General features: G+C 54.7%; 1 protein-coding gene across 18 annotated transcripts in view; it reads left to right on the forward strand.

Moving 5' to 3' along the window:
* The window catches only part of Adgrb1 (adhesion G protein-coupled receptor B1), a 73270-nt gene that overhangs the window by 35176 nt on the left and 16319 nt on the right, over window positions 1-21775 (forward strand). For 16 of the 18 annotated variants that reach the window (XR_383969.3, XR_003951341.1, XR_875215.2 and 13 more), the window contains 5 exons: window positions 12589-12730; window positions 18498-18601; window positions 20042-20144; window positions 20704-20854; window positions 21436-21505. Coding sequence is in view for 13 of the 18 variants with exons in the window: in NM_001359759.1 (NP_001346688.1) it covers window positions 12589-12730; window positions 18498-18601; window positions 20042-20144; window positions 20704-20854; window positions 21436-21505 (570 nt within the window). In the remaining 5 variants the exon portion in view is untranslated. The remainder of the gene's footprint in view (window positions 1-12588; window positions 12731-18497; window positions 18602-20041; window positions 20145-20703; window positions 20855-21435; window positions 21506-21775) is intronic. The other 2 variants (XM_011245405.2, XM_030248271.1) reach the window with 1 other exon arrangement.

A 21775-nucleotide genomic window follows, 5' to 3' on the forward strand; every position in this document is an offset into this window, starting at 1 on the left:
CTGTTCACCCTCTTAGTCTGTCCTGGTACCTTGCAGACCCCTCCCTCTTCCTAGTAACATAAAGACCAGCTTCCTGGTGGGGTGAGCCCATCAATGTTTCTGAGGTCCCAGACAAGTCAAGGACACTGTCCCTCACCAGGCTATAGCCCATCGGACATCTCCTGTCCTTCGAGCTGGCAGCTGCCTGACACTGGGTAGGATCAGGACAGCTAAAGGACCCTAGTGAGCTCTCAGAGGTTTTAAATTAGTGTGGCCTCCGCCTGCCCTGTTTTTACAGCTGTTGGCAGTGACCTCAGCCTTCCAGTTCTTCCTCAGCCTTAGAGAACTGGACCATGGAAGGTCAGGCCCCAGGAGAGTGTTACCTATTCAGTTGAGTGACCTGCATCTGGGCAGAGACACAAGCCCATCTTGGCACCACTCCTCCAACCCCATTTACAGATTATAAGGACTCCAGAGGCTACAACCAGCCAAAAGCCCAGTGGTGATTCAGGGGACTTCTCAGAACAGGCATCTAGAACGCTTGAGCTGAGGCTACAGGAGGACTAGATGGTGGACAGTCTGGCTTTTGTAACTTCTTCAAGTCATAGCCACCCTTCTACTCTAGGCTGAGTGGCTCTTCGGTCCATAGCTTGTGGCCATTACTTTTACAATGACTTGTGAGTGTGAGTGTTTTCCTATTGGCCTAGATGGGTCAGAGCAGTGGCCTACTTCCACCAGTGTGGCCTGCACTTGTCTGTGCTTGGCTGAGAATAGGCCAGGGGGCCAAGGAATGGCCTGGCCACTAGGGAGAGAAGATAGCCTTCTGTGACTGCTACCTGATAGACTTGTATAACCAAACCATGCTAATCTAGGGTAGATTCCAGATCCCCAACTGGAAGAGGGCTGAGACCAGACACTGGTCATACCTGAGTGCTGACCCTACCTGGGATATTGAACTCTAGTTCTGGTCAAATGCTCATCATGGTCACAGATTCAGCTTTAACACTAGTCACACACCAAGCTCCCGTTCAGAGACTAAATGCTGACTCTCATCACAAACTGAGCCCTGATCTTAGTTACACACTGAGCTCTGACCTTAGTCATACATTTATTCCTAACTGTACATACTGAGCCTGGATCCTGCTCATACACTGAGCCTTGATCTAGCTCACACACTGAATACTAATTCATATCAAACACTGAGTCCTGATTCAGAGACTAAATGCTGACTCTCATCACAAACTGAGCCCTGATCTTAGTTACACACTGAGCTCTGACCTTAGTCATACATTTATTCCTAACTGTACATACTGAGCCTGGATCCTGCTCATACACTGAGCCTTGATCTAGCTCACACACTGAATACTAATTCATATCAAACACTGAGTCCTGATTCAGAGACTAAATGCTGACTCTCATCACAAACTGAGCCCTGATCTTAGTTACACACTGAGCTCTGACCTTAGTCATACATTTATTCCTAACTGTACATACTGAGCCTGGATCCTGCTCATACACTGAGCCTTGATCTAGCTCACACACTGAATACTAATTCATATCAAACACTGATTCCTGATCCTGAGCTCAGTGAGACCTGACTCTGGGCACACTCCAAGCCCTGACCTTGTCCATGTTCTGAGCCTTAATCCTGGTTGTAATCTGAGCCCTGATCCTGGCCATACACTGAGCTCTGTTCCTGGTCACACATGGATGCTGACCCTCATCACTCACTGAACCCTGATCTTGGTCCTAGGGTGAGTCCTGCTCCTTGGCTTCATTGGAACCATTTATGTCTGTTAATACTCATTCCATATATGACACATGCTTTGGGGATCACCTTCTCTTCCAGGCACGTGTAACAGCTGATAGTGTGACACATTCATGTAGAGAGCAAACCAGAGGTTCTCACCTACAGTGTAGACCCTCTTCCTCCCTTTCCTCTAGGAATATCCACATACCTGCAAGGACTCTGGTAGTGTACACGCTGGAGATGCCTGTCTAGGTGCCTTAAACATTTGTTCAGAGCCTCTGATGTAACCCTATCCTTATGTAATGTCTGTCATCTGTGTCACTGGATCTGGGTCTTGAACTCTAGGTTGGCAACGGGATTCAAGTGCTCTGTCTCTACCGGCCTAGAGAATCATGGCCAATGGCTGTGAGAGCCTGGGATAAGAAGTGAGGAAAAGGAGGAGGAAAAGGAGGAGGAGGAGGAGGAGGAGGAGGAGGAGGAGGAGGAGGAGGAGAAGTCCTTGTTGGAATATACTAACCATGCTGCATCCCCAGAAAGCCCCAGCTTTGTGTCTCTCCATTGAGGGGGACAGTGAGAGTCACATGTGTATTCCCAGAGTCTTTGGACCACCTTTGGGAATGGGTATCAGGAAGCAGGGCGAGATGGATGAGTGGGTCATAGTGTTCAGTGCTGGGCAAGGAGTGAGCAAGGTAGGGGTTCAGGAGTGGGGTGGAGCAGGGTGTGGACCACAGGGGTACAGGGTGAATGACTGAATGGAGAATAAAATCCAGAGGACAAGCAAGTGCCTGGAAGGGGACTAGATGTCACAGGAAGTGGGGCCCTTATAATACAGAAAGGCCTGAGCTCTGGCTTCAGGCATTGACAGAACTGTCTGTCTCCATAGTGTTCCTTTTCAAACTCTTGATTCTTTCCTGGGTGGATCTCCTAAGTCCCACTAGGTTCACCCAGTTCTCTCACAGAGCTCCTGTCCCAGTCCTCTGACAGCCAGATTCACAGCCAAAGAGCCTGACCTTAGGCTTGAGGGGTCCCACTAAGTTCAGGAACCCTCTCTGCACACCCTGGCAAAAGCATATCTTAGGAGTCTGCCCCCTCTGTTTGTTTGTTTGTTTGTTTGTTTGTTTGTTTGAGACAGGGTTTCTCTGTGTAGCCTTGTCTGTCCTAGAACTCACTCTGTAAATCAAGCTGACCTCAAACTCGGAGATTTACCTACCTCTGCCTCCCATGTTCTGGTGTTAAAGGTGTGTGTCACCATTGCCCAGCCCAAGAGTCTGTCCCTTTATTTTATGAGTCCACTGTGGCTGTCTTCAGACACACCAGAAGAGGGCATGGGATCCCATTACAGATGGTTGTGAGCCACCATGTGGTTGCTGGGAACTGAACTCAGGACCTCTGGGAAAGCAGTCAGTGCTCTTAACCATTGAGACATCTGTCCAGCTACAGATTCTGCCCCTTTAAAAGTCCATCTCCTTGGAGAGGGCAGGTAGCAATGACAGGCAGACTTGACAGGGCCACTTGTGTCTGTCACTCTTCATTGTGTTTGTTCCTACTGGGACAAAGGAAGCAGAAAGGAGCAGGGCAGGATGAATTTAAGGTGGCTTCCTACCGGGTGGAATTTAAGGTGGCTTCCTTCTGGGTGGGGGAGATGGAGGATGTGCACAGGGCCATTAGGCATACACAGGAACAAGACCCTCACCCCATCCAGAATTTGGGGTTGGGCTGGAACATCTGCTCTGAACCTGCTTTGCTATGGACTCCCATCTTCTTGTCCCCCGTCTTTCCATCAGTGATGCAGTCTGTCTCTAGTGTTACCTTGGGGTAGGCACTGGGTCTTATCCGCAGGGTCCTGACTATGTAAGGCACACAGTGGCCTTGCAACAGATGTTGTCCAGGAAATGAGTGTGTCCCATCTTAACGAGGTTACCTTCTCCCTGGGGAGAGTGGTAATTCACCTACTCATTCATTCATTCACTCCATCATTTACTCCTTGAACACAGGACAAAGCCCAACTCCCCTCCCCACGCTTGTCTATGAATACACCTAGCAGGATGCTCCTGGGTACCAGCTGAGTCCTTCCCTGAGGGCTGCAGATGTTTGGGATCCCATAATCCAACCTTTTCCAGCTACAGAGTGCTTGATTCTGCCCACACTGGCTATGCAAGCCCGGGCTTCAGTTCCCAACTCTGTGATGGGGCAGGAAGACTTACTTTCAGGACTCTGTAGGTTCCTCAGGCTAGTGAGGTGGCGCTGTCCCCACCAAGCTGCCCCTGCCTGACTTGCCTTCTTCCTTACCGCCCTCACATTCCTTTGTCTCCTCTCTTTTCTTTCCTTCCTCATGGAGACAGGATCACATTCACTAACTCAGGTGGCCTGGAACTCATGGCACTTCTTCTGCCTCAGCTGGGATTACAAGAGTGAGCTTTTTGTTTTGTTTTGTTTTGTTTTGTTTTGTTTTGTTTTGTTTTGTTCTACAAGAAGCCTTACCTTGATACTCTGCCCACAGTTGCTTTCTTTGATGCATGACAGAGAGGAGCTTCAGAGTGGATGGAGGATTTGAGTTAGGGGGTGGGATTGAAGGACTTTCCCATCATCCTTTGCCACTCCAGGGATCCACTTGTCCTACAGGTTCCCACCTTGTCCCAGAGTGCTGGGCTTTTGTCTGCAACATTCTCATCCACTCCCAAGGCTGAGCCAGTGGGGCATGTGGGCTCCTAATGCCCACTGCAAATGAACCCTGGCCTGTACCTGTCCAGAGGCCTTTGCCTGACTACCTGATTACATGGGCAAGCTTCTGTCATGTTGAGCCTTGTTTTCTCCACCTATGAAATGGGCTATTGTCCTGGTTGATGATGTCAGAAGCCTCATAGACACAGTGCTATCCCATAGGCCAGTGGGGCATGCTGGTTGGCTGGAGTGCACCATGGCAGGGAGGTGTGGGAGTCCAAGGCCACAGCACAGGGTGCACAGAAGCCCAGCAGAGTGCAATTGGAGTTGGTGGAGATGAAAGGAGAGGTCCAAAGAGAGGGAGGTAGGGAATGGGGCAGAGAACATACGGGGCGGGGATGTGGCTGCCCAGGCCTGGCTGGTGGTGGTGGTGGTGGTGGTGGTGGTGGTGGTGGTGGTGGTGGTTGTGGTGTGTGTGTGTGTGTGTGTGTGTGTGTGTGTGTTTTATAATCACCATACCTCTTTTTAGATGTGGAGACTAGGTAGGCTCTCTGGCCTCAGACATGACTTAGGAGAAGTAGAATTGGTGTGGGTCCTGTTCTCAGATTACAGGACACACAGAAAGGAAGACACACTGGAAGCACTTTACAGTTAGCTGGGAGGATTGAGTGGTGTAGGAGCCTGCTCCTGGCCCTTGCCTGGAAGTGTCAGAATGATGGAGGTGACCAGGTCTGCTGGATCAGAGGAACAGTGAGGTGCATCAAGGAAGGTGGTAGTGGCAAAGGCAATCATGAAGGCTGTCTGTCTGTCTGTCTGTCTGTCTGTCTGTCTCTGCTCTTACTGCCCTGGCCTGTCAGGGAGCACACTGAGGCTCCAGAGGGAGGAGCATGCATCAGCACTGTGCTGGGTGTATCAAGCTGAAGAAGACTGTTGATTTTGGGGACAATCTCCATCCTCAAGACAGGCTGATGTTGCTGGCAGGGCAGTAACATGCTTACGGCAAGCAGGGGGTCATCGGTGCCTATGAAGGAGAGCATGCTGGACAAGGCAGTGCTACCACGCTGTGGAGCTTTGGCTGGTGCAGATGGTCCCAGCATTGGTGATGCATGCTGCGGACCGCACTTGTGGACATGGTGATGATGTCTGTGCTGGTATAGGTGATGCCAGTGCTGGCCTGAGGTTGCGGTGATGAGGGAGGAGGAAGGCTGGGTAATGTCTGTGTTGAGAGGGAGCTAGTGCACTGAGTAGGAGCAGTGGAGAATGGGGTGGCGTGAGAGGCGCTGGTGGCTGGGTGGTGGTGGTTATGGCTCTGTGATCTGCAATACTGCTACTGGCGAATCTGAGGCTGCTGCTGGTGGTGAGTGATGCCCCATCAATCATGATAGTTGTTGTGGATGGGAGTGATGGCGCTGTGGAGGGATGTGTCGATAACAAGATAATAATAGCAGCAATGCTTCTGTTAGCGATGGCATTGGTCATCATGGGTTGACTGAAGGTCCTGATGATGTGATGCTAATGATGGCAGAGTGATGGACTTGATGTAAGAGGCATGCTGGCAATGTGGGGCTGGCCATGGAGGTGACAGCTGTTATATGATGGTGGCTACAGAGGGAGGCATGTCTCAGAACATGGTAGTGGCCATGAAAGGACTATCAGCAGTGACTATGGAGGTGGTATCATGACGTGACAGTGGTTATGGAGGTGGGATGGTGTTGGTGATGAGGTGGTGGGTATGGAGGTGGGATCAGAGATGTGGTGACCATATGGGGGGGGGTGAAGGGGGAGGCATATAGGTGATGCAGTGGTGGTTGTGGAGGTGGTAGTGATGCCATGGTGGCTATGGTGATGTGACAAGGGCTATGGAGATGGCAGTGATGGTAGTGGTAGCCATGGGGGGAGGGATGAGGACACAGTAGTGGTGATATAGTGGTAATCATAGAGGTGGTTTTGATAACATGAAAGCAGTGGTAGAGGTGGTGGAGTATGCTGGGGTGGGGATGTCACTGGTGGTAAACACTGACTACAGATGCTATTGGCCTTGTTTTTTTCAATGTTTTGGTGATAGGTATAGGTATTGTGGGAGGGGACTGGCTCTGGGAAGATTTGCAGGCCCCCTATGGGCATTAGCTCCCTTCTTCATGGCATAAGTTTGGAGTTAAGCCACAGTGACCATATGGACATGATAGGACAAGTAGGAGAGGAAGGCTTACACATGGAAGTCTGGAAAGATGTATTGTAGATGAGGTTAGGTTGGCTAGGGTGGCCATGGGGTATGGTCATCTGGACCCAGGGGAATACCAGAAGTGCCCAGTGCCCAGATGTCATCAAAACTATAGGGTTTGAGGGCTGTGGCATCTGGACAGTAGCCTCTTGACTGGCAGGAAGGTGACAGGCCAGTGGATGTGTCTGTAGGAGCCGTAGACAAGAACCTAGGAGAGAGAAGGGGGCTCAGGTTGGGCATCAAGCACCTTTCTGAGCCAGGTGCAGTCAGTAGGACCCTGTTCTCCAGGGCAGGTCATTTTTGCCAGACTGTGAAGCCATTGTCCACTGTCTTCAGGTTCCCCACTCTGTCCCACGGACATCCATGACCTATGTGCCCTGCCTGGGTAACCTGAGAGGAGCCACTAGGCATAGAGGGGGACAGCCTGAGACCAGAAGCCCCAGTGCAGTGTCTGGCACCAATTAGGAGAGAAGAAGAGACTGGCGTCTGGACGGGGGGAACAGGAGAAGTCCCAAAGGCCCCGCACAGATCTGAGGTGCAAAAAAGGGCTCGGATGGCCGCATCTTTATAGTCAAAGGCACCAGACTCCAGGTGTTTGGATCTCAGAAAGCCAGGCCAGGACTAGAGTCTTAGAAACAGCACAGGAAGGGTGCCAACTCAGCAGCAGGGTGGAATAGCCCCAAGGCTTGGCATAGTGGTCAGGCCCTCATGGGAAGAAAAGACAAAGCTTGCGCATCTGGGTAGGTCTTCTGGAGGCAGCAGCAGCCATCTTGATGTGGAATGAGAAGTCGGTAGATGGCTCTGGGAAATGGGCACACTTGATGGAGGATGTGTGACTAAACAGGCTGGGACCTGGGATGGAGATGGATCAGGGGAGTTGATTTCTGGGGTGCAGATAGAGGCTGGCTCGTGAGGGGTTCTAAAGGCCCAGTTGAGAACCCCTCAACTGCAGAAGCTTCAGTCCCACCCCTGCCCAGAGCCTAAGATCCCCCACTGGAGTGCACTGTGCCCACTCCTGGCTGTTTTATACCCTGTGGGTGGACACCCTATGAGTCATTCATACTGGGGTGTGAATTAGCCCATCAGATCCAAGGGGACCCCGACAGGCACAGTCCTATAATAGCACCTGCTCGTGGGCTGACGGGAGGCATCACGATGCAGTAAGGGCCCTTGCTCAGTGGGTGGGTGGTGGGCTCCATGCACTCTCTGCATACTGTCCCCTCGTGTTCCTCAAACACACAGGCCCTGAAAAATCTATCGTTCTCTGAACAAGTACAGGTTACTGCCTACCCACTGCCTAGCACGTAGCTCAGCTCCGAATTAGGTAGGGTCAGGAATCTCTGTGGAGAGCAAGATCAGAAGCTGCGTGTGTGGCCAGCTGCAGGGATGTCCCCTCAGGGTCTTCCTAATTTGTTGGGTCCACCTCTTTTGGACACTACTGGAGGTGCCAGTAGGGGGGATGCTAGGCAGGCAGTTGGTAATGAATGTCTTTCTTGTTCCACTATCCCTGGGACCTGGGGATAGGGTTGTGACTCCGCTCTTGGAGCTGAGGATGAAATGATGTAGGGGCTACACTGGCTTGGAGGCTGCAGTGGGAGTGGTGGCTGCTCCCAGGTTTAGGGAGAGCTACAGAGAGCTAAGGTTCTTGGCTAGTGTGGCTGAGGTCTGGAAGGCTGGGGTCAGTCCCCAGTGGTCCTGTAATTCTGTGGGGAGCAATATGACCTTGGATTTATGTGAGGATAGAGACTGGGAAGTTCTTCGGGCAGAGGATGGTTTGGGAAGTCATGTAGAGAGCGGGGCTGAGGCTGCGCTGGGATGCAGAAGTCAGATGGTGGTGGTAGATCCCAGCAGGTCCCCTTGGAGGGCCAGGCCAACAGGAGGCAACCACCCTGACAGAAGCTGCTAGGGCAGGTGAACAGCAGGCGCAGGCGCTGGGGAGGCAGGGAATGGACACATTTCCCATGGACAGCGTTTAAATGAGTGGTATCCACAGAGCCTTACTGGGCCTTTATCCTTCCTGCCTGCCTTACTTGCCTGGGGTCTGTACTGAATACCCTACCCTACAAATATGCTTGCTAGGCAGGGGATGAGGGTGACCTGTCAGGACATGTGCCTGGGGTAGAGAAAGTTGAATCAGGCCAGGGAGTCGTTAGAGGTAGAGCGATGGGACAGGGAATTGCCTCCAGGGCCATGTGTGGTGACATGTATATCATTGGGCATCACGGCAGGAGCAAAATAGAATCCCCATGATGGAGAAAAGTCAGTAGTGGCATAGAGAGAGATGGGCAGTATCCAGATCCACCCTGGGACCCGTCTGAGGGCTGCAGGCCTCCACCTACACAGGATGGGGTTTCTTCTTAGGATCCCTTGCTATTCTCTGTCCAGAAAGGTCTCACTGGTCCAGCTCCTTCCCTAGTTCTGGATCTGTTGCCAAGACATGGGAGTCAGGGAGCAGGTATGACTGTCCCAGATTCCTTAGTCCTGGTCCAGGATAGGGACCTGGCTGGATGACCCAGATCACGTTTCTGAGGCCCAGAGGACAGGTGGCAACAGCTTCCACTGTGGGAGCAGCAAGAGAGCGAAAAAGGGATGCCTGCGTGTGCTGCAATTGATTCTCACAGCAGGGTGGCTTTCAGTCAGACTTGGAGAAGCACTTCCAGATGTTAGAACTCAAATTTTTATGAAAGAGAGGAAGGGGGCTTTCTCTCACCTTCAACAGGTAGGGTGTCAAAAGTACAAGAGTCTACTGACTAGGGCAACCTTCACCCTTGTGCTGAAAGGCCTGTGGTCCAGGGCTTTGGGAGTAGCTCTTCCATGGCTTCTCAGACTGAGTTCTCTTCCTGGCTTGGGGCCCATCTGGATTCTGGGTTGCTGAAAGGGGCCTGATCAGATCTACTTTCAGCCAGGGTTCAGATGGGGACAATTGGGGGGCAGCAGTGGAGAAAAGCTGGAATCTAGGCCCCGCTGCCATCTTGCTGTGTGGTCAGCCGCACCCCCACAGCTTCCTTTCAGCGTCTACAAAGCTGACCCGAGGCCGCGGCAGAGAATGGAAGATGAAACACACAGGTGCCTCAGAGCAGAGCGGAAGCTGGGGAGGGAGGTGAGGAGAGGACTTGTCCCTGGGCTGCACGTGGGGTGCCCACGGTACTCCTAACACACGTGGCACTTGACTAGAGAGGTAGGCAGGCAGAGGCGGGCCCATATGGCAGTCTGGGCAACTTACAGAGGCTAGCTCTGCCCTCTTTCCATGCCAAGCCCGGCTGGCTGGCTGGCTGGGTCTCTGGGCCCACACAGGTACCTTCTCTGCCTCCCACAACCTGGAACTGGACAGTCTGGCCCTGGTGACCCTCAGCTGGGTAAGGCAGCAGCCATTCCTCCCCTGCCCCTGGGAGGCTAAGCTAATTGGTGCCAAAGCAGAGATCCTGGGCATCTCTGGCTCTCAGGCTGGCGGTCTCCCAGGTGGTGGCCAGCATTGGTCAGCCTGGCGCCCAGTGGACCTGACAGGGTGTCTGGGAAGCTGCCAGGCTGCCAGCCTAGTTTCCCTCACCCTGCCTCAGGGTGCTGCCCTCTGAAGTCTTCCCAGCAACCGTCAGGCAGCTATGATAGCTGAGATCCCAGTGTCCTGTTGTAAAGAGTCAGCCACATGGCCAAACAACGTGGTCAGGCCAGCGGCAGCATGCTGGCCCAGCACACAGGGCTTTCTTAGAATGTGTGCATGCCGATGACATTTGTTAGTCTGTGCTGGCCTTCTGTGTCTGGTCTGTCGTCTGTGGCGTGAGACTGTCCCTTTGTCACTCCTAACCTTGAGAGGGGGTACCGTGAGAGCTGGCTGGGACGCCATGGCTCCTGACCTGAAGGGTGGGGCTTCAGGGGGTAGAGGTAGCCAGAGGCATGCCTGGCACACAAGTGTGATCTTTGAAAACCTCTAGGGATGGTGCAGAATCTGGGGTCCTGTTCAGAGCAAGGGGCTTTGGGGGGGAGAGCCCACAATTCCTTTCCTGTTCTCTTTGTACCCTAGGTCCCTCCCAATAGGATCTGAAGTCTTCTCTGGTGGGGATAATATATGTTTGTCCTGGGCTATAACCAGCTATATAGTGATGGCTGTGCAGGGTAACAGGCTGGTACTTGAGTAGTGGTTGTCTCGGTTCCCTGGAGTTGATACTGCGGCTGCCCTTTGGGGACTGGCAAAGTGCTGATGGGACAGGGTCTCAAGGTTCAGAGGCTTTCCTGAGGGCTAAAACTCTGCATTGGAGGACCTTTCCTTTTCCTCTATCTACTCTGTATTCCTGCTCTCGCTGTGGACAAAGAGGGCCCTCAGGTAGAACCTTGGGCCTCAAATCCTGGCATTCATGGGCTGGGAGCCTTGTAGTTTGGTGTGCACTGCATCTCAGAGTGAGCTAACCAGCATAGGGGATGGAGAGGAACCCACAAAGCCCAGAGCAGCGCTACAACCCCTAGGCTAGCCCATAACCTGTCAGGCTTCTCTGGAGTAATTCTTTCTGAGGGGCAGAGGGACCGAGAGGGAGATGCAGATGCTGCAAGTCCTACCTCCCTGGGCCTGACTCACTGGGTTGTTGAGAAGAGGGGGAAGGAAGAAAGGAGTCACTGGAAATTAAGGGAAGGCTTAGACTCCTGACAGCTGAGGCTGCTGTTGGCTGCCAGCATGCATTCCAGTCAGGCACTGAGTTGTGCAGCGCTGCGCTGTGTTGGGAGTCCCTCCTCTCTTTAGAGACAAGGAAACTGAGGCAAGGGGGTAAAAGTAACTGTGCTCCTGCAGGTAGGATGCAGCAGAAGTGTTGTGGAAATCCAGATATCTGGCTAGTCTTTTCGTTCTTAGTATATATGTGCAGTCAGGGCTATGTGTTAGTCAGGGCTGTGCCCAGGGAAGTTGTCTAATGCCACCAGAGAAAGCAACCAGACAAAGAAAACCCACCGCAGGTGTAGATAGGCAGGCCCATTCCTGTCTGTGGATTTTATAGTCTTTGCTGGCACTGCGGAGGGGGCCTGGAAAAGGCCTCAGGCCATCGTTCTGGCTAGGAATGGAAGCTACAGCCTAAAGGCTTCCTGGGTACATAGAGAGGACATCTGGCTGGCCTCCCAAAGCCTTGGGCTGGGAAAGGGTAAAGCCTTCCTGGCCTTGGGTTCAAGAGACCACTCCCACCTGCAACTCTTGTTAGCCCAAATCCTGGGGGGTGCTTCTGGGACTGAGTTCCAAAAAGGTGGCCCCTGGCACTTCCTGTAGGGCAAGCTCAACCCCAGGGCCAGAGGGTGAAAGATGGAAGCTGGCAACTTTCTGTTTAGAGACCTGCCTGGTAGGCCCCGGGGGGTTGGTGGGGGTAGAAAAAGAAGGAGGGGGTGTTTGCTGGAATCCTTCAGATCCTGGTGCATCCAGAACATAGCTAACTAGCACTTTGCTTAACTGAAATGGGGCCAGCGGAGGCCTGGAGGCAGCAGGAGGGGCCAGGGTCAGCGCGCAGAGGGAAGTTTCCAGCAGCTGGCCAGCTCCCTGCAGGGAGGGCTGTGCTAGTCCCGTACTTGGAGCCGCAGATACCCTGGCGGCCGGTCCTGGAGGATGCAGCCGCGCGGCCGCGCGGGATGGAGCCATCCCAAGGTCACCAGCTCCGAAGAGCCCCGGGCTGTGAGGCTGGGGTACTCCGGGACGGCCCCTCGCGCGCCCCCGCGCCAGGGCCTCGGGCTCGCGCGGGCTCGCGGCCGGGCAAGCTGGCGGGCGGGGCGGCCGGGCCCCGGGCCAGCTCCCGCCTCCCTCCCGCCGCTCCCGCGGCTCGCGCTCCCGCGGGCCGCGCTCCGCGTCTCCAGCGCGCGGCGGGCGGTGCAGAGCGCGGCCATGGGCGCCGGGGCGGCGGGTCCTGGCGGCGGGGCGGTCGCGCGGCGGGCGCAGGTGCGGGCCGGGCCGGGCCGGGCGGGCGCGGAGCCCGCGCGCCGCCGCTGACGCTGTCTCCCGTCCCGCCGCCCGCAGACCCTCCTCCTCCGCCCCCCCGCAGCTCGGGCCCTGGTCGTGGCGCGGCTGCCGCACGGTGCCCCTCGATGCCCTCCGGACGCGCTGCCTGTGTGACCGGCTCTCCACCTTCGCCATCTTAGCCCAGCTCAGCGCCGACGCGGTGAGACCCGGGCGGCGGGGGGCTCGGGGCGCGGGACGCGGGCGGGGACATGAGCGCGGGCGGGCGGGAGGCTCAGGGCCAGGCCCGGCTCCCCCCAGGGGTCTCAGCGCCTGGCAGCCACAGTGTCCCGTTGAAGTCCTGGAGATGGTGAGTGGGAGCCTGGTGGGTGGCAGTGTGGAGTTTAGAGACCCTCAGGAAGTGACTGTCAGGTGGGTCCTGTCTCCACTCTCCTTGGAGGCCTTGGGCCTTGGAGACCTTACAACTGGGGCTGGGAAGCAGGCCTGTGGACCCCTTCGCTTTGCTTGCAGAGAACCGAGAAGAGGAGCTCCTTCGCACAGCGCTTCTGCCTGCCCCCGCCCCAGTGGAGCCTGGGCTGCGGAGGTGGCTGTGTCCCCAGGCAGGGTTCTGGGGGTGGCTGAGGCTGCTGGGCCTGGCCCAAGTCCCTAGACAGGCCCCATGGTCTCAGGGGCCTCCTTTTTTTGTTCCTGTGATTCTTGTGGGGGCTGCTGGTTTCTATGGTGACAGCATCTCAGGCCAGCTTGCTGCCTGGGGCTCTGGGTGCTGGCCCAGCCCTCTAAACTGGTGGGCTTTCCTGTCCCTACAGCCTCATGAAGGCCAGGAGAGTGGGGGTAGGGACTGGAGCTGCAGAGTTCTTGGGCCAGACTGGCCCAGGAAGGGAAAGAGACAGGGTCTGAGACCTGGCACCCAGCCCAGCCCAGCACTCTTGTGGAAGAGGCCCCAGGGTTGGAATGAAGGACTCTGGGGAGAGGACTTGGCTCTCCTGGATGTGGGCAGACAGATATTGGCTCTCTGAGAGCCCAAACTCCATGTAGATGCTTGGCCACCCTCTTATTCTCTGAAAGTGAGGAGGGCATACATTGTCAGCTGGGGTCTCATGGACACTCAGAACCAGAGGGACCTCAGTAGCTGCTACCAAACTCTTTGATACCAAACTCTTTGATAGTCATGGAATCTGAGGCCAAGAAGGGCCAGTTCCAGGTCCCATGGTGAGTCTGGGTCCCATGTGCCTTGCAACTGGGCAGATCCTTCAGCAGGACTGACTTGTCTGTGGGCAAGACGAGGGCAATGGCTGGGGCCACCCTAGAAACTCCGTGCAAGAGGTGGGTTCTATATAGATGGCTATTGCATGTTCATGCCAGGACTTCTAGAGGCTGACCTGGGCAGCATAGGTCTAGCCTGGGCTCCTAGGTTGCTGTGCCTCAGAACATGGAAGTAGGACCAGAACAGGGAGAACTGCAGAGGCCATATCCCTACTTCCTTTGTTCCAGCCCAGGATTGGGCTGTAGGAGATCGGAGCTGAAGACCGGGAAAAAAACGGGCTTGCTTCTTACACACGGCACTATCCTGGATCGGCCTTCTGTCTGTTCGAGTCTCAGTTTCCCTTGTAAAAAGGAGGGGGTCCTTTGTCCTTAGGGAGGAGCACTGCTGTTGTGAGCTGGACCCCTGGAGCAGCCATAGCTGGTGTGACGCCCCTGATGCTCGGAGAGAGCAGAGGGTTTGGGTGTGGAGCCTTCACAGGTAGACCTGACCATGATAAGTGCCCGGGACAGGGAGAATGAGGTCACCCTGACGGGGAGGAGCAGATGGACTGTCCCCAGCTCTGCTTTGTGTGGCATGGATGCTCTGGGGGCTTCTGCTTATCAGGTCAGTGGTCACAAAACAGTGTCTCTGCAGGGCGTCCTTTCAGATCTCCCAGTCTCTTGTAGCCCAAACCAGGCAGCAGAAGCTGAGTTCAGAGCCAGGTGGTACCTCCTGGAGCCTTTTCCCTTACTTGTGTGATGCGATAGCAACCTGCCCTCCTAACTGCAGGACTCCCTGGAAAGCAGCCTGTGTTCAGTGCAGGGGCTCAAGCAGGGAGTGGGGGTGGGCAGACGACTATTGTGGGTGTGGCTTCTGTTTACCTCCCACCAGGTCTCCCTTTGGTCTTTCTTTCCTTTCTACCTACCCCTCCTATCTCACCCATATTGGCTTCCGTAGGGGTGAGACCCTACTTAAGATGCTGGAAGGGAGGGACCAGAAAGTGCTCCTGCTAAGGTTTTCCTGACCTTTAGCTAGCTTACTTGGCCCAAGCTGACATTTGAACTCTCAGGGCTGGGGGCTTAGGCAGAACCTGATGGTGCCCTATAGGGAGATTGGAAGACCTGGAAGCAGGCAGGATCCTCTTTCCCCCAAACCAGCATCTAGAAGGAGTTTGTAAAGAGGAGGTTTGGAGTGAGGTCCTGGGGGGTGCACAGGAGTTCACTAGCCTAGCTAGGGGTAGGGGGTGGCAGCTATTCCATTTAGGTGAGAAAGGCACAGGGCTGCCAGGGATGTGCGAGATGTGAGAGAGACATGGAACACAGGACAGGAGAGACAAAGTAGACAGAGTGTGAGGGAGGGCTTAACTTCATACCAAGGAAAGGGAAGACAGGAGAGACAGGGTGGAGACCAGCAGGGGAGACGAGACCCTAGCAGGAATAAACAAGCAAAGGACAACCTGTCCGGCTGCAGAGCGGTGGCCAAAGCTGAGGTAGGTGGCTGCAGAGAGAGACAGGTGTTCCTCTCCCTGGCCGACAGAAAGACTATCTGAACCAGATAGTTGGAAGGTGCCTCAGCCTGGGCAGAGACAATGTACCAGACACAGTGGCTCAGGGGACTCTTATCTAAAGGGCCTGAGGTGGAGGTAGAGTGTGTGGCACCCAAAGCCAGGGTTGCAAACCGGTCAAGGCATGCCATGAGGGAGACAGACCTAGGAGCGGGGAGCTGGCTGGGAGCCAGGGTGTGGGCGCAGATGCTGCTGGGCTGCGGCTGCGGGAGGTGAGTAACTGCTCTGAGTCACACCTGTGAGTGGGGTGCACCACCTGCCTGAGCTTTGTGGATGGACTAGGCAGTGTGTTTATGGTGCCCGACACAGCCTGGCCGTAGTAAACAGAATGTGAGGCCAGCTGTGTCGTTGCTTCTGGGACATGCCTCAGACTTAGCTGGTAGGGGACCAGGCCCTAGTCCTGTGTGTAAGTAACCAGGATTGGTACCAACATTTAACCTGACTCAGGGCTGAGTATGTCACCAGGATCAGGGCTCAGCATGTGACTAGGATGAGGGCAGGTGTGTGAGTAGGGTCAGGCCCAGGTGTGGCAGGGTCAGGTAACAGAGTGTAACCACGGTTACACTCAAGAGTACTATGAGGAACAGGGTTCAAAGCATAACTGGGATTGGTTAGGGCTCAGAGTGTGACCGGGATCAGGGCTCAGTGTGTGAATAGGTTCAAGGTTCAGAGTATAACCAGGATCAGGGCTCAGTGTGTGAATAGGGGCAGGGTTCAGAGTGTAACCGGGATCAGGGCTCAGTGTGTGGCCAGGATTGTGGCTCAACCTGTGACCTGAATCAGGGCTTAGTGTGTATGTACAGGGTCAGAGTTCAACTTGTGACCAGAGTCAGGACTCAATATGTGACTATGTCCAGAGTTCAGCCTATGACAAGGATCAAAGCTCGATGTTTACCTGATATCAGTACTCAGAATAGTCACCAGATTAAGAATCAGAGTGAAAATACGACTGGGATCAAGACTCAGTATGTGTTATTGGTGAGGGGCAATGGGGAAATATGTACTGTTATTACGTATCTTAGTCTCTGAGGTGGGGTACTTTGTGGGTATTTCAGAGCTGTAGATAACAGTGAGACAGGAACAGGAGGAAGCTGGCATTGCGGGGTGGAAGCTGTTCTTTAGGAGGCGAGGTGTGGAGACCATGTGGAGTCTCAGAAGTTTGCAGGGTGCAAAGTAACAGCAACCGTGTAACGTGCAACCGAGACACACCATTGGTGAGTCACCCAGAGCGCTTGAGGGAAAGCGACAGGCAGAGAACCTGAGGCTGGTTCAGACGGAGTGTCCTTAGGGTCTCTAGAAGGTGGTGACACCTCAGCTAAGAGAAGGGCCAGGCACATGAAGGTCAGAAGGACAGTGATGGGTGATGGGAACAGTCTGTGCAAAGGCCCTCGGGCATGCCGAGCTTGGCACTAAAGCTGATGTCCCACAGTGGGCCAGCCTGGTCCTGTCTTCTCTCTAGGATTTAGGGTCTGTTTCTTGTCCTTGGGGTCTCCAGTCTGACCCTCCTAATAAGACCTGGCATTCTCTTGACACTCCTGCTTCACAGATTGCTGCTGCCCCACTCCCCACAGAATCCAGAGCTGAGGCTTTCATGAATGCCAGTTGGGAGAAGCAAGCAGGCTAGGGGTGTCTGGTGGCTGCCAGGCCTAATGAGGGCAGACAAGGCAGATGGCCGTAGAGGTCGAAAGTGGAGTCAGTCGTGGCATGGGTGTGAGCTACTTGCTCATTTGACTGTGACCTGCCCAGAGCTTTGGAATATTTGCTGACCACAACCCCTACCTGTTCCTGTCACCTGGCCTCCCCTCACCTGGGACCCAGGTTCTTCACTGGTAAAGGAAAGTGTGATAAGACTGTGTGATCCTAGAGGGCTCATGCCCGGGGAAAGACGTCCAATGTTTCAGTGTAGTGGATGTAGTGATAGTTCCACTTGCCGTTATGGCTAGAGAGTTTTGAGGTTGCAGAGACACAGGGCTGGTCACTCAGGTCTCCTTCAAGGCCCAGGGGCCTAGGGTAATTAGAGGCTCCTGCAGCAGAAGTTCATTCTCTTTCCAGAGTAGGTTGGCTGGAGCATAGGTGCCCAGCAGGCATAAAGAGCAGGCTTGGTGTTAGAGCCAGAGCAGGAGTCTTCCTGCTTGCACCAGGGGTATATATATCTGTATGTGTATCAGGTAGGTGGGTGTCTGGGCGTGTTAAGCATATTGTCTGTGTCACCCTGGGGGGTAGAGCCCAGTTAGGCCTCCTCAGGCCTCTTTTCATTTGGAAGAGGGAAAAGAATGGGGCATGAGGAGCTGGGGTGGTGGTGCAGAGGTTCCTCTCTTACTCCCATGACTTATGGCCTGGGGCACCACATGGCTTATTGTATGAGCCATGGTCTGTGTCATTATTTGCAATGAACATTCCCTTGTGTGTGCAGGGCCAGCCTGCTGTTTCTAGGCTGTACTGAGCATGTGGTAGAAAATGGTGGGGCCTATGGGCCCTGCCCCTGCACTGGAGTAAGCTAGATCAGAAGGGCCAAGGCCCTAGTTTTGTGGAGTTGGGAAGTGAGTTTTGGGCAGAACAAATCGCAGGTGCAAAGACTGAAAGGGAAACAAGGCAGCCCAGTGGCCTTTGCACGGGATTGGGAGTACTGAACCAAGCAGGGAGGGGACAATCAAGATATGGAGGTGAATAAAGGTACCCCATGAGGGCAGGGGGAAGGCAAAAAGAGGAGCTTTGGCTGGGCAGTGAGAAATGGAACTGAGGGGAAGAACTTTGGGGTGGATGTCCATGGAGTTATGGGTGTTGGCTGGCTGCCCATTTAGATATAGTGGGAGCTGGGGACGGACACCATCCTGGGCCCTGGCAGTGCAGAGCCACAGAGCTGACTGTGGGCGCAAGGCTGAGTCTATGCCTCCCTCACCTTACCTGCGATGTGGGGTGCACCCTCCCGGAGTTGAGGGGCTGTGACATGAAGGAGGTGAGGACTATTGCCAGGTGTGGCCTGCTACTGTCATTATACTTGTGAGGGTTTTTCCTCAGCAAGAGACAAAAACTGCCCAGCAGAGAAAGACAGAGGACTGGGGTGGAAGCGCACAAGACCCCTGGGGCTACATGGAGCCTGGGCCAGACCTCTGTTGGCTTGCCATTGGTCATATCTCACTCCTTGTCTCCTCTGCTCCCCAGACCATGGATAAGGTGACCGTGCCCTCTGTGACGCTCATCGTGGGCTGTGGCGTGTCTTCCCTCACCCTGCTCATGCTGGTCATCATCTACGTGTCTGTGTGGAGGTAGGTGCCCCCTCCAGAAGCCAGAGATCCAGTCTTCCCTCCCTCCTTCCCTCCCTCCTTCCCTCCCTCCCTCCCTCCCTCCCTCCCTCCCTCCCTCCCTCCCTCCCTCCCTTCCTCCCTTCTTCCCTCCCTTCCTCTCCCTTCTTCCCTCCCTTCCTCTCCCTTGTACCATCTACTCTGGACCAGCTAACCCCTTCGTCCCATGCTACATCTGTTTCCATTCCAGGTTCTTGATTTTCTGGGTCACTCAGGGACCACAGAGGCAGATTGGGGTGGGGGGGCATGTTGAATATACAGGTCCTTGTTCCTATTGTCACCTGACCACATTCCTTGATAGACACCCAGCTGGGCACATAGAACAGTTATCCTTTGCTTACTCAGGTTCCTGTGGCTACCCGGTGTACTCTCATACCTGGGCCTGCAAACACCCTGGGGTCAGGATCCCAAGGCTACAAGGATCATCAGGACCCATGTCCACTTCAGGCCCTATCTGCCCCTGTGTAGGTTATAGGGTGGCATAGCCTGGCTAAACTCCAGGCAAGTGTGTATATAGGAGACTTGCATTGTGTGACTCCTCTTATGGCTAAGGCATTAGGAGCTCAGTCAGGTCACAGGTGTGTCAGTGCACATGTGTATATGTAACCACAGGCATGAGCCACTAGGATGGCGTCCTTCCTGCTCACCAGCATCCAGTCCCACCCAGTTGTTTACACTGAGGTACATCCAAGGTCATTGTACACAGAGCTGTTCTAGGACTCCCCGTGCAGCCAGGGCTGGCCCCTGTGACTGGCTATTCCGATTCTCTACCCCGTGTGATGGTAGCCAATAATCGAAACTGATGTGCCAGTCAGTGCCTGCAGGCAACAGCAAGAGAATGATGTGACTGGGGAGGAGGGCAGCTGATGCAGCCTCTAGCATCAGGTGCCCTCTGTGCTCTTCCCAGAGACAGAACATCCAGAATGCTTCCCATAGGACGCCCTCTGCACAGCCTCTCAGGAGCTCAGAGGCTGGATTCAAGTCTGACCCAGACAGGAGGCAGCTTGGGGTTTAAAGCACCTTTCTCAGTGAGCGTTGCTGGCATCACTGTGCCCTGTGAGCTGCAGACAGGAACCATCCCGATGGCCAGTTAGGGAGTGGGGGGGGGCAGATGAAATGATGATGGTGGTGAGAATGGTGACCGTTGGTAGTGACGATGATAGTGATGTAGGTTGTGACGGTTATGGTAGACGTGATACTGGCGGTGCAGATGATGGTGGTAAGGATTGGGGTGGTGATGGTGGTAGTGGTGGTAGTGATGGGATTCGTAATGACAGTAGTGATGGTGGTGACGGTGGTGACAGGCAGTAATTTCAGGGAGGAAATGGAACTCTGGTTCTTAGGCAGGTCACATGACCGTGGTCCCTGTGAGGTGCTGACCTCAGGCCCTGACCCCTCTCACAGGTACATTCGCTCAGAGCGGTCCGTTATCCTCATCAATTTCTGCCTGTCCATCATCTCCTCTAATGCTCTCATCCTTATCGGGCAGACCCAGACCCGCAACAAGGTAGGCAGCCTCCTGCCCTGCCCTGCCCTGCCCCGCCCCACCCTGCCTTGAGCTGGGCAGCTCAGTGTGAAGGCTCTCCATTTGCCTTTCCTAGGACCCCTTCCTCACTCCTACCCTGTAACCGCCATCTCCTGTCTTGACAAATATGACCCAGGGGCTAAGCTTTGGGGGGGGTGTCTTCACGTGCCACCCTAATGTGTTGGGGACAGAGAGAAGGTCTAGCACCAGACGCTGCTGTGTGCCATGGTAGAAAATCACAGTCGCCTGTGACTTGTCGTGGGTCGTGGGGTGTGACTCCCCCTGACTGCTGAGCCTCAGGGATAGACCTGACTAGAGCCTCTCAGTGGGCTCCTGGGCTCAGTTTGCTGGGAGCTGGGGGTGGGAGGGATCCACCAGTGGACCATCTCAGGGTAAGGACCAGGTTGCTTCCCACCCAGGAACTTGGCTGGTCTCAGAGTCATCGGGTGCTAGGTTTTCCCCATCTGTTGCCACATGTACGTAGGGGATGGGTGAGAGCCCTCGAGCGCCTGCCCAGTCCCCTTGGCCCCTGCCCGCCCAGGTTGTGTGCACGCTGGTGGCTGCCTTCTTGCACTTCTTCTTCCTGTCCTCATTTTGCTGGGTGCTCACCGAGGCCTGGCAATCCTACATGGCCGTCACCGGCCGCCTCCGGAGCCGGCTCGTCCGCAAACGCTTTCTCTGCCTGGGCTGGGGTGAGCAGGGGAAGCTGGGGTTGGGATGTGAGGGTGGACTGTGGCTAGGGCTGTTGGGGTATGTGAGGGTGGGCAGTGGTCTGGGGTTAGTGACCAGTAGTGAGGGCACATGGCTGGAGAGACGGTATACAGTGGGCTGGGGTAGGCAAAGCATCAGGGGGATGGGTAGCCTGGATGAGATGATTGATGGACTATCTCTGTTCTTGGCATTTTTGTCCCGGCCCCTGCTTGTTTCTGCCTCTTCTAGAGTCTCCATTGGCCATTCTGGCTTCTCCCTTTGAGCTTCCATTCCTTTATAAGGTTGCCAGAAAATGCAGCCCAACCCGTCCCATAGGCATTCAGATGACAATGACAGTATACTGTCCCTTTCATAGTACTTGGGACGCATGCTCTTTCTATGAGATTGAGTGGTAACAGGCCGAGTCTGGCCCCCTGATCTGCAGTCCTGCACCATCCCACCCCTGTCCACCTGTTTCCTGTAGTACTGCCCTCACTTGGGGCTTCCCTCATGCAGCTTGTCCCTCAACTCACATAGAAAGGGGATGGCAGGACTGTTCCCCGTTCTTCTGCTCCTCTTCTAGGGCTCCCTGCACTGGTGGTGGCCATTTCTGTGGGATTCACCAAGGCCAAGGGCTACAGCACCATGAACTAGTAAGTTGGGCGGGCGGGGGTGGGATGGCGTTCTGTAGCCTTAGGACACGTCCAGTCTTGCTGGAGTTGTATCAGCCAGGCTTGGGAGGGCGGGACATGGGGAAGCTTTCTCACTACTAAGCAATCAGGTCCTGTCCAGCCTGGTCAGGGAGATGAGAAGAATGCCCAGGGCCATCAGAGCCTCCTGCTTCCTCAGTGGGTGACCTTGATGGCCATGAGCCCCTATGGCTGTCCTCTCCATGTGTGAAGTGTTGAGGAAAACCCCTGAGA

This window comes from Mus musculus, chromosome 15 (genome assembly GCF_000001635.26).
Source record: "Mus musculus strain C57BL/6J chromosome 15, GRCm38.p6 C57BL/6J".
Lineage (NCBI taxonomy): Eukaryota > Metazoa > Chordata > Mammalia > Rodentia > Muridae > Mus > Mus musculus.